This window comes from Phodopus roborovskii, unplaced genomic scaffold, assembly GCF_943737965.1.
Source record: "Phodopus roborovskii unplaced genomic scaffold, PHOROB, whole genome shotgun sequence".
Lineage (NCBI taxonomy): Eukaryota > Metazoa > Chordata > Mammalia > Rodentia > Cricetidae > Phodopus > Phodopus roborovskii.
In genome coordinates, this window is record NW_026125444.1 from 16,150,842 (window position 1) to 16,165,154 (window position 14,313).

General features: G+C 43.6%; 1 protein-coding gene across 2 annotated transcripts in view; it reads left to right on the top strand.

Moving 5' to 3' along the window:
* The first annotated feature begins 7,314 nt into the window (after window positions 1–7,314).
* Klhdc10 (kelch domain containing 10) overlaps window positions 7,315–14,313 on the top strand; it is a 53,194-nt gene continuing 46,195 nt past the window's right edge. The window contains exon 1 of one of the 2 annotated variants that reach the window (XM_051175840.1): window positions 7,315–7,591. In XM_051175840.1, the coding sequence (XP_051031797.1) occupies window positions 7,435–7,591 (157 nt within the window). In that variant the 5' untranslated portion in view covers window positions 7,315–7,434. The remainder of the gene's footprint in view (window positions 7,592–14,313) is intronic. The other variant, XM_051175841.1, reaches the window with a different exon arrangement.

Genomic DNA, 14,313 nt, shown 5'->3' on the forward strand with positions numbered 1-14,313 from the left:
TGCTCTTGCAGAGGACGTGGGTTTGGTTCCTGACACCTAGCACAACCTCCTGTAACTCTAGTTCCAGGGAATCTGATGCCCCCTTATGGCTTCCCTGAGCACCTGCATGAACACGGTATACATACATACGCACAGGCACACATATATACACATAACATAAGCAAATCTTCCTCCTGCCTCTGCCTCCCTAATGCTGGAACTAACTAACGGCATGCACCACCAGCACCCAGCGATCACTTTTTTTTTTATTAAATATAGAGCAGTAGATAAGGAGGTGGGAATGGACCCAGTCTTAGTACTGAGGTAAATGAAGTTGTTGGGAAGAAATCTGCGTGAGATCTTCCAAAACCTCCAGCTGGATGACTGGTGTGTAGGAAGAGTGAAAAAAAGAGGACTTTTTCTACGGACCTCTGACTCCGGCACTGTGCCAAACACTGGACCCTGAGGCCTATAGATCTAGCACTTGGGAAGCAGAAGCAGGCAGATCTCTGCAAGTCTGAGGCCACCTGATCTACATAGTTCCAGGCCAGCCAGAACCCTATAAGAAGGCCCTGCTTCCAAAAAGGAAGGGACAAAGGAATTCTTACTCCACAATTTGGTTATGTAAGACCCTAATTTCAGGGTTCTAATGGGCCAGTGGGAGAGCCCTGCTACACAAACACCAAAACCAGGAGATGCAACAAGCAAGAGGTGTTTATTGAATGAGTGCACTCAGGTGTCAGAAATCTCGGAGAAAGCTGCACATCCCTCAAAGGGTTTAGGCTCTCTTTTTATAGAGACAAACCACAAATCAGCATACATGCATGGGGCACAAGGTGATTAATTACAAAGTATGATCTCATGTTTGAGAGATCACCCAGGTATGACCTGTTCTTTAAAGGATAAACTACAGAATGACTTGGAAAGACCCCAGACTGTCCATTGAGCAGGTGTGACCTAGATAGGGCTGGTCATCTGGAATAATTTGTTCCAGGGTTGGGGTCTATTTCCTTGTGGGCCAAGACCTGTGAGAAACTTCTTTCATACTCTGGCTTTCTCTTTAGAGCCTTCAGTTATTCCACAAAGGTTTGATGATTCAGTAACTAGCCCTATTTTACAAGATCAGCCTAGCATATAACCATTAGCCCCATCACCATAGTAACCTTTCTTGTTCTCATAATTCCTGATCTTTCCACCCATGTTAACGTCCATTCTTTGTGATTTTCTATATTCTGCTTGCAAGAACTATTCTTCTTCCTACATCCTTGCTCTGGCCAAGAGCCAGAAATTTCAGCAAAACTGAAAATAGCTTTCAAAGATAATACTAATTTTCCTGAAAGCATCTTGTTTTCCTCCAACAAGATTATTTTTATTTATATGCTTTGTTTTTGAGACAAGTTTTTAACAGAGCCATGGCTGTTCTTGAACTTGCTTTGTAGACCAGGCTGGCCTAGAACTCACAGAGATTTACTTACTTGCCTCTGCCTCCCAAGTACCAGGTTTAAAGGTGTGTAACACCAAGCCTGGCAGCAAAAATGTAGTAATATAGTAATAATAAGGCTGGCAGTTGGATCTCTGAGTTCTAGGCCAGCCTAGTCTATAGAGCAAGTTCAAGGACAACCAGGGCTACACAGAAAAACCCTGTCTCAGAAATCTAAAAAAGAAAAGAAAGAAAAAGGAAAAAGAATGTTTTAAAAAACAATTTATGTAGAGCTGGAATGCCTGCGGCATTGAGCTTGAGCTCTGTTGTATCAAATGTGTGAGCATTCCTTTCTCATCCCTGAACATAACTAGTGTAGCTCATAAACCCACCTTAAAGGGCCATATATTGGGATGGTGGTGGCACACACCTTTAATTTCAGCACTCAGAGACACAGTGAGTTCCAGGGCAGCCAGGGCTACACAAAGAAACCCTGTCTTGAAAAAACAAAACCAAAACAAAGAAAAAGGAAAACGCCATTTTCAAAAGTATTTCCTTTGAGAGAAACAAGAAAAATGTATTTTTTTAGTTAATTTTAAATCTTGAATATCTAAACTTTGCTTAATCTTTATTTTTGCCCTCCCCTCCCTTCTTTCTTTCTTCCTCTCTCTCTCTCTTTCCAGGCAGGGTCTATGTAGCCATGCTGTCCTAGCATTTACTTTGTAGACCAGGTTACCCTTGAACGGCATCAGCCTCCCAAGTGCTGTGATTAAATGTGTGCACCACCACTGCTCAGGTAAATCTTTTCTTTTGCTACATACCTATTACTATTATTTTTTTCTTTTAGGAGTGTGATGTATGTGCTTTATAAGACTTTTTAAGCTTAGCCTTTTCTGTGTAGCCCTGGCTGTCCTGGAATTCACTCTGTAACCAGGCTGGCCTTGAACTCACAGTGATCCACCGGCCTCTGCCTCCTGAGTGCTGGAAATAAAGGTGTGTGCCAACACAGCCTGACTATGGCTAGTGGTTAAGAACAGTTGCTAAGACCTGGGTTTGGTGCCCAGTGCCCTGTAACTCCAGTTCTAGGGAAATCTGAAGCCCACGGGCACGGTATACACATGTTGCCTCCGTCTCCCAAGTGCTGGGATTGAAGGCGTTCACCACCGGGACCCAGCTAAAAATTCTTTAAAAAATCAACATTACAAATAAATAGACAAGCAAACAAGTAAATAAATTCTAGGTCTTTATCTTGGAGACAACTCAAGTTACTGGGCTTCTGGAATCTAGTTTTGCTAAACACAACCCTATTGTACTCTAATAGTAATCAAATATTAAATTGGGCATGGGGGGAGGAAGAGTGTTGAAGGCCCTGTGGGATGGGGATGTAGCTCAGTTGGGATTGTGTATGCCTAGCATACACCATATAAATCGGGCAAAATGGCCCTCGGGAAGTGGAGGGCAGAAGGATAAGAGGTTCAACATTTTTATCCTTTGCTACACAGGATATCCTTTGCTCCAGGTATTTTTTTGGTTTTGTTTTTGCTGAGCTACATGAGTCTCTCTCTCTTAAACAAACAGAAGGTTCTGTAGTTTATCCTATCCTCCACAGTAGAGCCGTCTACTTGACTATCTCCAGGGAAGATTTCTCTAGTTTTTCCTAGGCCCTGGGCAGGGTTTCCCACAAATCCCACTCTTAATCAAATGACTTCTTTTTTCAGAGTGATTTTCAGCTCACAGCAAATTAAATAGAAAGTACAGAGAGTTCACAGCCACCCTGTCCCTGTGTGTAGTCATTCCATCCATCAACACACTGCACCAGCATGTGAGCTCATTTGTTAGAATCAACGAACCAGTATTGACACATCATTACCAGCCAAGGTTCACAGTCTACACAGTGTCATCTAGAAGTGTTCCTTTGGGAACCATTTTTAAACACCTTTCTATGAGAGCGGGAAAAGCCAAATCTACTTTTTAAAAACTAGAGTGAGAATACAATGAACTCTAAGGACTCATCACCCAGCTATAGTTAGCATCAATTCTTAGCAATTCTAATCTGAATTATCTTCTTCTCCAGGGTCCTCCATCCCACTCTGGCACATCCCTGCCCCACTCCCATCTCTCATTATTCTAAAACACATACTAAATATTAATATCACAGTGTTTTAAATGTGTTTATTTATTTTTATGTGCATAAGTGTGTTTGCCTGCATATTTGTCTGTGTACCTAGAAAGGCCAGAAGAGGGAATCAGATCTCCTGGAACTGGAGTTACAAATGGTTGTGAATTACTATGTGTGTTCTGAAAATTAAGCCTGAGTCTTCTGAAACAACAGCCACTGAGCCATTTTCTAGCTCTATCACAGGGGTTTAGCTATAAATATTTCCACACAATTTTCTTTCCTTAAGTTTTTTTTGTTTGTTTTTGTGTTTTGTTTTTTGAGATAGGGATTCTTTGTGTAACAGTCCTGACTGACCTGGAACTCACTTCATAGACCAGGCTGGTCTTGAACTCACAGAGATCTCCCTGCCTCTGCCTCCTGAGTGTTTAGATTAAAGGTGTGGGGCCCATCTTTTTTCTGGAGACTTCAAAGATTCTGTTAGGAAATCTGATTGTTCACCGAGGAAGACTTAAACATTAATATCAACACAGAAAGTTTAACTTTAATAGTTATGCATACCAGGAGACAAGGAATGTTCTGGGAAAGGTAACAATAAGGATGAAAATAAGTATGAGGGAACTTAGGATTTTTGAGAGTTAACAGAGTTTGGACAAATAACCGAGTCCAGTTGGTGTTCCTGGCATGTGTGTGGGTGTGGGTCCCTACACTGGAGCTTGGGCAACTACTAGTAGCCCCACCCTTGAAGAAAAATGATCGTCCTGTCCTCCAGCAGCCATCAGTGGTCCGTAGTTCCTCACCTAAAAGTAGAGCCGCATGACGCCGCCGCCCCCATACACACATGCCTCTGCTGGAATGTTGGTGCAGGCAGGCAGCCCTAGCTACTCTTCATTTCAAATGCAGTGAGCAGCATTTCACAGGACTTCTTCCCGTCTTTCAGCTCCTACATTCTCTCTGCCTCTACCCATGGAGCCATTCCCCTGCCCTCATCGGTTCTCACTGTCCCCCGCCACAAGCCCACTGCATAATCATGTTATGTTCTGAGGGTACAAATTTTTTTTTTTTTTTTTTTTTTTTTTTTGAGACAGGGTTTCTCTGGCTATCCTAGAATTTGCTCTGTAGATCAAGCTGGCTTCGAACTCACAGAGATCCATCTGTCTCTGCCTTCCAAGAGCTGAGATTAAAGGCCTTTGCCACCACGGCCCTTTTGTTTTGTTTTTGTTTTTCCCTGAAGGTACATGTTGCCATGTGATGCTTGGGGTGGCTGGCATTCCAGAGGAAGATCTCTCAATTATTAAAGGTGGCAAAATGGTGGTAATCTACCATACCTTGTTTATATGGAATACTCCTATAAAGAGAAAATTTCCTTACATTAGTATTGGGTTATTCAGTTGGTATAAGTCTTTTTTTTTTTTTTTTAATGTATGTGTATGGATGTTTTGTGTGCAAGTATGTCTGTTCACCTTATGTGTGCATGGTGCCATGGGGGGTCAGAAGAGGGAATTAGATTCTCTGGGACCGGAGTTACAGACAATTGTGAGCTGCTATGTAGGTACTGGGAATCAAATTCAGGTTCACAGCAAGAGCAACCAGTGCTCTTAACTCTCCAGCATGGTGGCACAGTTCTTTAAAAAAAATTAAAATGGGAGCTGGAGAGATGACTAAAGGGGCTGGAGAGGTGGCTTAGAGGTTAAGAGAACTTCCAGAGGTCCTGAGTTCTATTCCCAGCAACCACATGGTGGCTCACAACCATCTATAACAAGATCTGGTGTTCTCTTCTGGCAGCCAGGCATACATATTCATGCAGGCAGAACACTATACATAATAAATCAATAAATCCTTAAAAAGAGAGAGAGAGAGTTGATGCTCTTTAGTTTGTTTTTCATCGTTTAGAATCACAGACTTTTTTGGGGGGGGTGGTTGGGGAGCTGCGCGTATCGTAGAATAGCTTTAAACTCATTACACAGCCAAGGAACTTGAATTTGTGAGCCTCCTATTTCTACCAGTGAAGTGTCGGGCTGGGATTAGAGGCAACAGCCATCACAATGGAGTTTTGTTTAGCCTTGCCCACACATGTCTGAATGTTTTGCCTTGTGTCTGTCTGTCTGCGCATCACTTGTATGCCCAGCAACTGGAAGAGGTTATAAGATAGTGTTTGGTCCTGCATTTGGAGTTACAAATGGGTGTGAACTGTTATGTGGGTACTAGGAATCAAACCCATATCCTGTGCAAGCTGAGCCAGTGCTCTGTACTCATCCTTCTAGCCCTTGGTCGTCCCTGGTCAGTTTTATTTATTTATTTTTTGAGACAGGAGTTTATATAGCTGAACTTGCTGTGTATCAGAGATTGGACTCGAATACCTGATCTTCCTGCCACCATCTCCTCAGTGCTGAGATTACAAAGGCACCATCATTGGGTTTTAGCGGGTGGTGGGGACTGCAAACAGGGCTTGGTATGGGCAACTGAACTATCTACATTCCGTAGTGCTGAAGGCTTCCTTTTTTCCCAGATGGCAAACGTTTTTTATACATTGCTTGATAATGACTAATGGATAAAATTCTTCTTTTCCTACAGAAACTGGGTGTGGGGATACAATAGTACAAGTCTCGTGATGACATGCAATTTGCTCATTGGGATCAAAGGATACTTCTCATCCCAGATCTTTCTCCTCCCCTACCCCCAATCCTTAGGGAAAAAAATAAAAAGAGAAAAAAAGAAAAATAAAAGAAAAAATCCAACGTGTGAGGTTCTCCTGTGTGAATCATGGTGGGGCCCAGGAGATCATCAGATCGGATCTCAGAACCTTGCAAAGTTTTGTTTCCCTCGATAAATTTATGTTTTTTCCCCCTTATTTGGGAACAGCAGTGTGTATCTGCATTTTCCCACTTTGCACTGCGCTCCCCAAGTTCAAAGTCAAATTTTCTGTTTAATTTTGGTACAATGGGAATTTCTGACTTTGATTGTTTTAATTACACCGTCCTTTCCATTCGCTGTCATTTATTTTAATTTTACATGTGTTTCATTCTGTATATTGTAAAAGAATGGAGGCTGGTTGTGTGTCTCTCCTCTCCCCTCCCTCCCCCAGCAAAACCATATACACGGCCATCGGTCATCTATACGAATATCTTTTTCTTGGCACGGCACAAGCCGTGTGTTATTTTAAGATCTTCACTGAAAGATTTTTCTCACTGGAGTTTTCATTTGTGTTTCTATGATTACTCTTAAGATTGCACGACTTAAAGATGTTTGCTCGGGACGTGGCTTATACAGGGGACGGGTCCCGCCAATGCCAGTAAGAGACAAAACAAATGATGAAACCCAGGAATATCACGTTTTTTTAGATTTCATCTCTGACTCCGCCCCCCCCCCTCCACCCCTCGTGAGCCCTTTGTGTGTGCCAACTGTCGGGGTGTCAGTCTGCAGAGCTGCGGACAGATACACTGACACCAAATGCATGCCTGGGGTACGTGAGATACTTCTGAATACCGTGCTTATGGGACAGAGCTTCTGGAGCGCCGACCGTGCCCGGGGCAGCCGCCTAGTCTGGGAGTCTTCAGGCGTAGCCTCCCCGCTCGGCTTTCGATGGAGTGTTCTGAGGACCCAGAGTGGCAGAGAAGCGGGATCGCTCTGGGAAGTTGATGCGCTCTGCGAGCGGCTGCTTTTGCCTTTCCTCCCCCCCCCGCCTTTTTTTTTTTTTTTGCTATAGCTATGGTTACCAAGTCTCTCCCCACACCTGCCAAGAAGGCGACTGTTCATTGGCTCTCCGTCACCAAGGCGGCCAGCCATTGGTTGCTGGCGAGCCCGGCGCTCCCCCGGCCCCTGTCTCCCCGGTCTCTTGAGGAGCCCGGGAAGGAGGCTCGGCTCGCGCTGCCGGGGCAGGGGCTTGCCGGGACCGGGCTGCGGCAATCGTTAGCGGGCCATGTCGGCTGCCCAGGGCTGGGACCGAAACCGTCGGCGGGGAGGAGGCGCGGCCGGCGGCGCCAGCGGGGGTAGCGGGGCCGGAGCGGCCGGCGGGGGTCGGGGCACCGGCCAGCTCAACCGATTCGTGCAGCTCTCCGGACGGCCGCACCTGCCAGGTGAGTGGCGGGGCCGCTGCCGGCGAGAAGGCGGCGGCCGCCGGGCTGCGGCTGCGGCTCGGACACAGCCGAGGACAGGGAGGCAGGCAGAGCCCCGGGAAGGTGGCGTTGAGGTCAGGAGGGGACCCGAGCACGCCCGAAGAAAAGTCTGGCTGTGTCGACAGCTCCGTGTTGAGAGTTGTGTTTTCCTCTCGGAGCAGAGGCCGCTGTCTCTTTGGCATCCCCAAATGTTTGTCTTGTCCGGTTCCTAATCTTTCCCCTTCCGCGGGTTCATGTTGTGAAAGAAAGACATTGGCGTTTAGTTGTGGAAAATTATTTGGGAAAGAGTGCCAAATTAAGGAGAGGAGACAAGAGCAATACAAAGAGTGATTTGGTTTAAAGGGGGGGGGGGGGGAAGCCACCTAACTGTGTAAGAGTTGATTTTGAAATGGAGTGAGCTTGTGAAAGTGTGTGTGTGTGTGTGTGTTTGTGTGTGTATGTGGGTTGTGTGTGTGAGAAAGTACGTGTGTGTGTGTGTGTGAATGTTGGCTGGGGAGGATATGGGAAAAAGAACCAAAAGACTAAGGGAAACGGTTGAATCATTAATATTTGGGGATGTCCAGAGACAGAATGGATAATGGTGTCTAGATTTTAAAAGGGGAAATAAAGATCAAAAATATAAGGAAACATGATGCTGTGACCCCGGTATCAAAACTGAAAATTGGAAAAATATACCTATTGCTATAATTTCATGTTCTGGTCTTTTGAGTTCACATGCCTTAAAAATAAAAAAAGCCCGACGTCAAAATGATATGTGTGTAAACAGTTTTAAAATAATACATTCATAAATAAATTTTCAGTTTGTTAAAAGGAAGGTAGAGAATTCAGTCATGCCCAGAATGCCAATCATTATATTGGGCAATCGTGTTTTCTCACCGTGAAGAGAACTGTCAGGAATGATGTATTAGACCTTCGCCATGTTTTTTTGTGTATGTGTGACTAGTGTTAAGTTGATTGTATCAGTGATGTATTTGTTTAGATCAGTTTTGGAAACCTCATGGTTTCTGAATTGTGTTCACTACTGTGACTTGTGTTCATTTAGGTAGTAAAAAAATCAGTTTATTAATTTGAAGATAACAAAGGGAATTTTACTTATTCAATGAGACAATTACTAATATTTGTGATACGGTTTTAATGTGTCAGAAATGTTCACTAATCCATTTGTATGTGCCACTAAAATAAAATTGAGACATTGTAAATAGCCAAATATACCATGAATTGGATTTGAAATGACAGTATCAGACTGGGTGTCCTGGAATTGCTAAATATGTGTTTTTTAGCATGAAAAAATAGACTAAAAAGAAGACATCTTTTTTGTTATCCCCAGTTAACAACAAAACCTCAGGTTTTTGTGTGTTGCTGGCCTAGAAGATAAATCCCATAGCAAGCACTATTCCCAGTTTGGCCTCTGCCACTGCAATCATTAAGTCTTTGGTCATGGATTAATTATTATACCATGAACTTCATGTGGGTATTCTCAGGGTCCTGTAACATGTTGGTGCAGTTCCTCACTGCTACCACATGAGGGCGGTGGAAGCCACGATTTCAAATAAGGGCCTGAAGTATGGAGCTATTTCTGCATTCCCTTAGCACACGAGGACAAGAACAGCCATTTGTCCGGAGGTGAAGATAAAACGTGCTTAAACTGTGAAAATTCGAGAAGTGGAGCCATCAGTCTTCCTTTGGCTTCCTTTCTTCCAGGCTGGCACTCAATTCCTCCTTCCCTACACACAGACATTCTCCATCTTTCCCTCATTGTCAAAGTGGGGAAAATCTCCAGTAATATACTTTGAAATTCTTTCATACTAATCTTTTGTTCTCTCAGGTATTACATATTAAACCTCTTAACTCTACTTTGAAGTAATTCAAAAGGTTTTAAGTGGTAGGGAGGAATAGGAATGTGTAAGTGTGTTTTATGGCTGACTCTGCAGGCCTATTTCCTTTTTTTCTTCCTCATTTGGTACATTCATTTCCCATCTCTTTTGACCTCTAGCACTTGCTTCTGCATACTGGGAGAGCCTTTTTTTCTTCCCTTTTGCATTTCTACCTTGTTCCTAGTCTCTAGGAAACAAAGCACCACAACCTGGAAATCTTCCTAGCATGCTCCCTCTGTCTGTCAGGGATAGATAGCATCTTTTGAAAAAAAAAAAAAAAAAAAATTAAAGACAAGGTCTCATTATATAGCCCCAGCTGTTCTGGAACTTCTGTGTAGCCCAGGCTGGTCTTGGAGTCACAGAGATCCTTTAGCCTCTACCTCCTGTGTGCTGGGACTAAAGGCTTATGCTATTATGCTTGGTGGTAGCATCTTGACCCACCTACTTATGGGAAACTGAAATCAGGGTGACCTCCTTGAGCTCCCCACCAACTTCAGTTGTGACTAGCTACCTAGTCTTTTTATTTTTCTTCTGCCGTAACTAATTCCTGCTGTCATTGTCCTTCAGGCTCACTGCAGTAGCTTCCTAAGCAGGTCTGCCCACTTCTAGTACCTTCCATTCATATGGTGATGGTCAGTGAAAATACAAAATCTTTCATCATCTCTGCTTAGAGCCCTTTTCTGTTTCTAAAATAGGGTCTCTCACCTTTGTCCAGGCTGCCCTTGAACCACCATCCTCCTGCTTTAGCTTCCAGGGTAGAGGGATGCAGGCATGGACCACCCATCCTCCTGCTTTAGCTTCCAGGGTAGAGGGATGCAGGCATGGACCACCCATCCTCCTGCTTTAGCTTCCAGGGTAGAGGGATGCAGGCATGGACCACCCATCCTCCTGCTTTAGCTTCCAGGGTAGAGGGATGCAGGCATGGACCACTGTACCCAGTCTTTCTTGCTGTTTCATTGCCCTCACAGTAAGGTAGAAACCCTTAGTGTACCCTAACAGGCACCGCATTGTCTGTTTTCTCCCCTTGGCTGAACCCTCCATTTTGTCCTGTGCTCCCTGCTCTTTTTCTCTCACCACAGGAAGGCACTGCAGGCTCTTGTGTCCTGAGGGGCCTCATACCTTCGTTCTCTTACCTAACTTGTGTGTAATTGAATCTCAATTGTATTTCTCCCATAGGAGCCTTCCCTTACCTTTCTGACAGGTCTCTTCTCACTGTGCCCTCTCCTAGTGTATGCATTTCTCCTTAGGCATTTGTGTGTGAGTGTTCTTGGAAAAGACATAGCATATTTCTGTGCATGTACCACACACACACACACACACACACACACACACACACTCTTAAATACATACACCACAATGTAATGTTTTAAAATTTTAAATTAGGAGCTGTAGAGAGAACTCAGAGGTTAAGAATATTGGTTGCTTTTTCAGAGATGCATGGTTCGATTCCCAGTCTCCACATAGTGACTCATAACTAACCATCTATAGCTTCAGTTCTGGGATCTGATGTCCTCTGTGGCCTCCACAGGCACCAGGCATGCAGGTGGTACTCTGTCATACATACAGGCAAAACACCTGTACACATAATTTTTTTTTTTTTTTTTTTTTTGAGGCAGGGTTTCTCTGTGTAGCTTTGTAGACCACGCTAGCCTCAAACTCACGGAGATCCACCTACCTATGCCTCCTGAGTGCTGGGATTAAAGGCACGAACTACCACTGCCTGGCCAAATTAAAATATTTTTTTTAAATTAAGAAAATAATTAATATATTGACATTATGTATAAGATACTAATGTGCAGTGGTTTGATTATTGCAGTTCAATCCTCGGTAGCCCTACTGCTCCTGACAAACATTTCTTAAAAAGTGTCAGATAGTCAGTGGTGGTTGCCTTTGACGCAGAGGCAGGTGAATTTCTGTGAGTTCAAGGCCAGCATGGTCTACGGAGCAAGTTCCAGGACAGGCTCCAAAGCTACAGAGAAACCCTGTCTTAAAAAGCCAAAAAAAAAAAGAGTATCAGGTAGTATATCAGACAGTGTCAGCACAATGTTTTGAAACTTTGATATTGTCTTGCTTTTCTGCTTTTTTATTTTTAAAGTATTTTTTCTTTAAAAACAGAATTATTTATTGTGGTATGTGTACTCGCTCACGTATGAGCATGCCACAGTATACATTTGGAAGTCAGAGGACAATTTTAGGGAGTCAGTTTTCTCTTTCTACCATGTGGGGCCTGGGACTAGAACTTAGCTCGTCAGACTTGGCAGCAAGCTCATTTGCCTTCTGAGCTGTCTTGCTGGCCCCTTTCTACTATTTTCTAAGACATAGTAGTGATGATGTATTTACCCCACAGGCTAAGACATTCATAGGTTTTTAGTCCTCAGTAATTAATAATCATTATATACCTAGGGGAAAAATATGAAATGGTGCTGCTATTTTGTAGATTAAGCATTTAGAGCTAGAGCTCAGAGAACAAGGGAATTGTGGGACAGAATACAAGCTAGTATAATGCTTTAATATATGAGTTTAATTAAGTGAATGTGTTAATAGGGAAACCAGTTAAGCATCGTTGCTAACATAGGAATTGACAAAGAGAAAGAAATACTTTACATTTGGTTATGCTGATTAATTAACAAATAGTCCTGAAATCTTAATTTAAAAGTCTTTTTTTTTCTTTTATAATTTATTTAACTTTATTTTATGTGCATTTGTGTGAAGGTATCAGATCTCCTGGAACTGGAGTTATAGACAGTTGTGAGCTGCCATGTGGGTACTGGGAATTGAACCCAGATCCACTGGAAGAGCAGCCAGTGCTCTTAACCACTGAGCCACCTCTCCAGCCCCAATTTAGAAATCTTAAATAAGAAATGTGGCTTGGTAGTGGCACATGTCTATAATCCCAGGGTTTGGGAGGCATAGCCAGGCTGATCTCTGTAAGTTCGAGGTTAGCTCTCTGTGAGAGCAAGTTCCAGGGCAGGCAAGTCTACACAGAGAAACCCTGTGTCACACAAACAAACATCCAAACAGAAATGGGTAAAATTCAAATGGTAGGAAGAGCATGTAGTAGCTATGCATGATAGAACAAATCTGCGATTGTGGCCTCAGGAAGGAGAGGTAGGGGGTCCAGGTCTCCTCCGCTGTATACAGAGCTGCGCTGGAGTTGGAGGCCATCTTGAGCCACAGGAAACCTTGTCTCAAAAGCAGTAAGGCAGAAGGAGACAACGTATGGCAGAGTTTCCTTTCTGTCTTTGACTATGCCTATTGGCTTTTCTCTCCAGTAACAAATAATGATGTGTTTGCCTGGTCTAGGGGTGCTGTATGTTTAGATATGCTAGCTGGGCTTGAAAATTCAGTCTCCTACCACAGTGATGTAGCGATATATTTGCCTATGAACCTGTGGCCATGCCTTTTGGGCGTGGTTACAGGTGTGGATGTGGCTGGTTAAAGGGAGAGGTTCCAGATCTGAAGAAGCCCTGAGGTCATGTGGAGCATCGGGAAGCAGGGTCTGCTTCCTTGGAGCAGGAACACCACAAGTCACTGTTTTCTGTGTAAGTTTTTTTCCCAATAAAACTACTTATCATTTATACGGGGTCTGGTGAATCCATAATTTCCACGCCTTCACAGTGAGTTTCCCTGTGTATGAGGGATTTTACACTTAGGGTCTTTATCTTGCAGTCAAATCCTAGAAGCACTGTTTAAACCTTGATAAACTGTCGGGTTGCCCTTCATAGAGGTAGTATCAGTTCATGGTCTGATGACAGAGTTAGAGAGCTGGTGTCTTCTTGGTTCCTTGGTAATGGAGTGGATTATTGCCCCCCCCCCCCATCTTTCTAAGTGTTAGGGATGGAACCCAGGTTTTGTACATGATAGGCAAGCATGCCACCCTGAAGCTATTCCCCCAGGCCAGAGATTGGGGTTTTTCTTTGTTTTTGAGACTGGGCTCACTCTATAGCATTGGCTGTTCTGGAATTCCCTATGTAGATCAGGCTGGTCTCAAGCTCACAGAGATCTTCCTGCTTCTGCCTCCTGAGTGCTGGGATTAAATTCTTGTACCACCATATTCCTAAAGCCCAGACTGACTGGCCTGGAATAGGTAAAGATCATCCTGCCTGCCTTTGCCTCTCAAGTGCTGGGATTACAGGCATGTATCATTTTTTTTTTTTTTTTTTTTTTTTTTTTTTTTTTAGCTAGAGATAAATTCTTTCTTTCTTTCTTTCTTTCTTTATTATGTATACAGTGTTCTGTCTACATGCTTTCCCTGCAGGCCAGAAGAGGGCACTAGATCTCATTACAGATGACTGTGAGCCACCATGTGGTTGCTGGGAATTGAACTTAGGACCTTTGGAAGAGCAGGCAGTGCTCTTAACCACTAAGCCATCTCTCCAGCCCCAGGCATGTATCATTATGCCTGGCTAAACTTTTGTTATTATTATTTTTCAGTGTGTATGGGTGTTTTGCTTGCATGTATATTTGTGTACCATGTGTGTTTCAAGTGCCCTCAGAGGTCAGAAGAGGACATCAGATTGGAACTGGTATTACAGATGTAGGTGCTGGAAATTGAAGCCAGGTCCCCTGAAAGAACAGTGGATGCTCTTTTTTTTTTTTTTTTTTTTTTTTTTTTTAAGTTAAGATTTCTCTGTGTAGCTCTGGATGTCTTGGAAATTACACTGTAGACCAGGCTGGCCTTGAACTCACAGAGATCCACCTGCCTCTGCCTCCCAAGTACTGGGACTGAAGGCATTCACCACCACTGCCTGGCACTTTAAACCATTCTTATATTTTTGGTTGTGAGCTTAGCCTTAATGGCTGAGACAT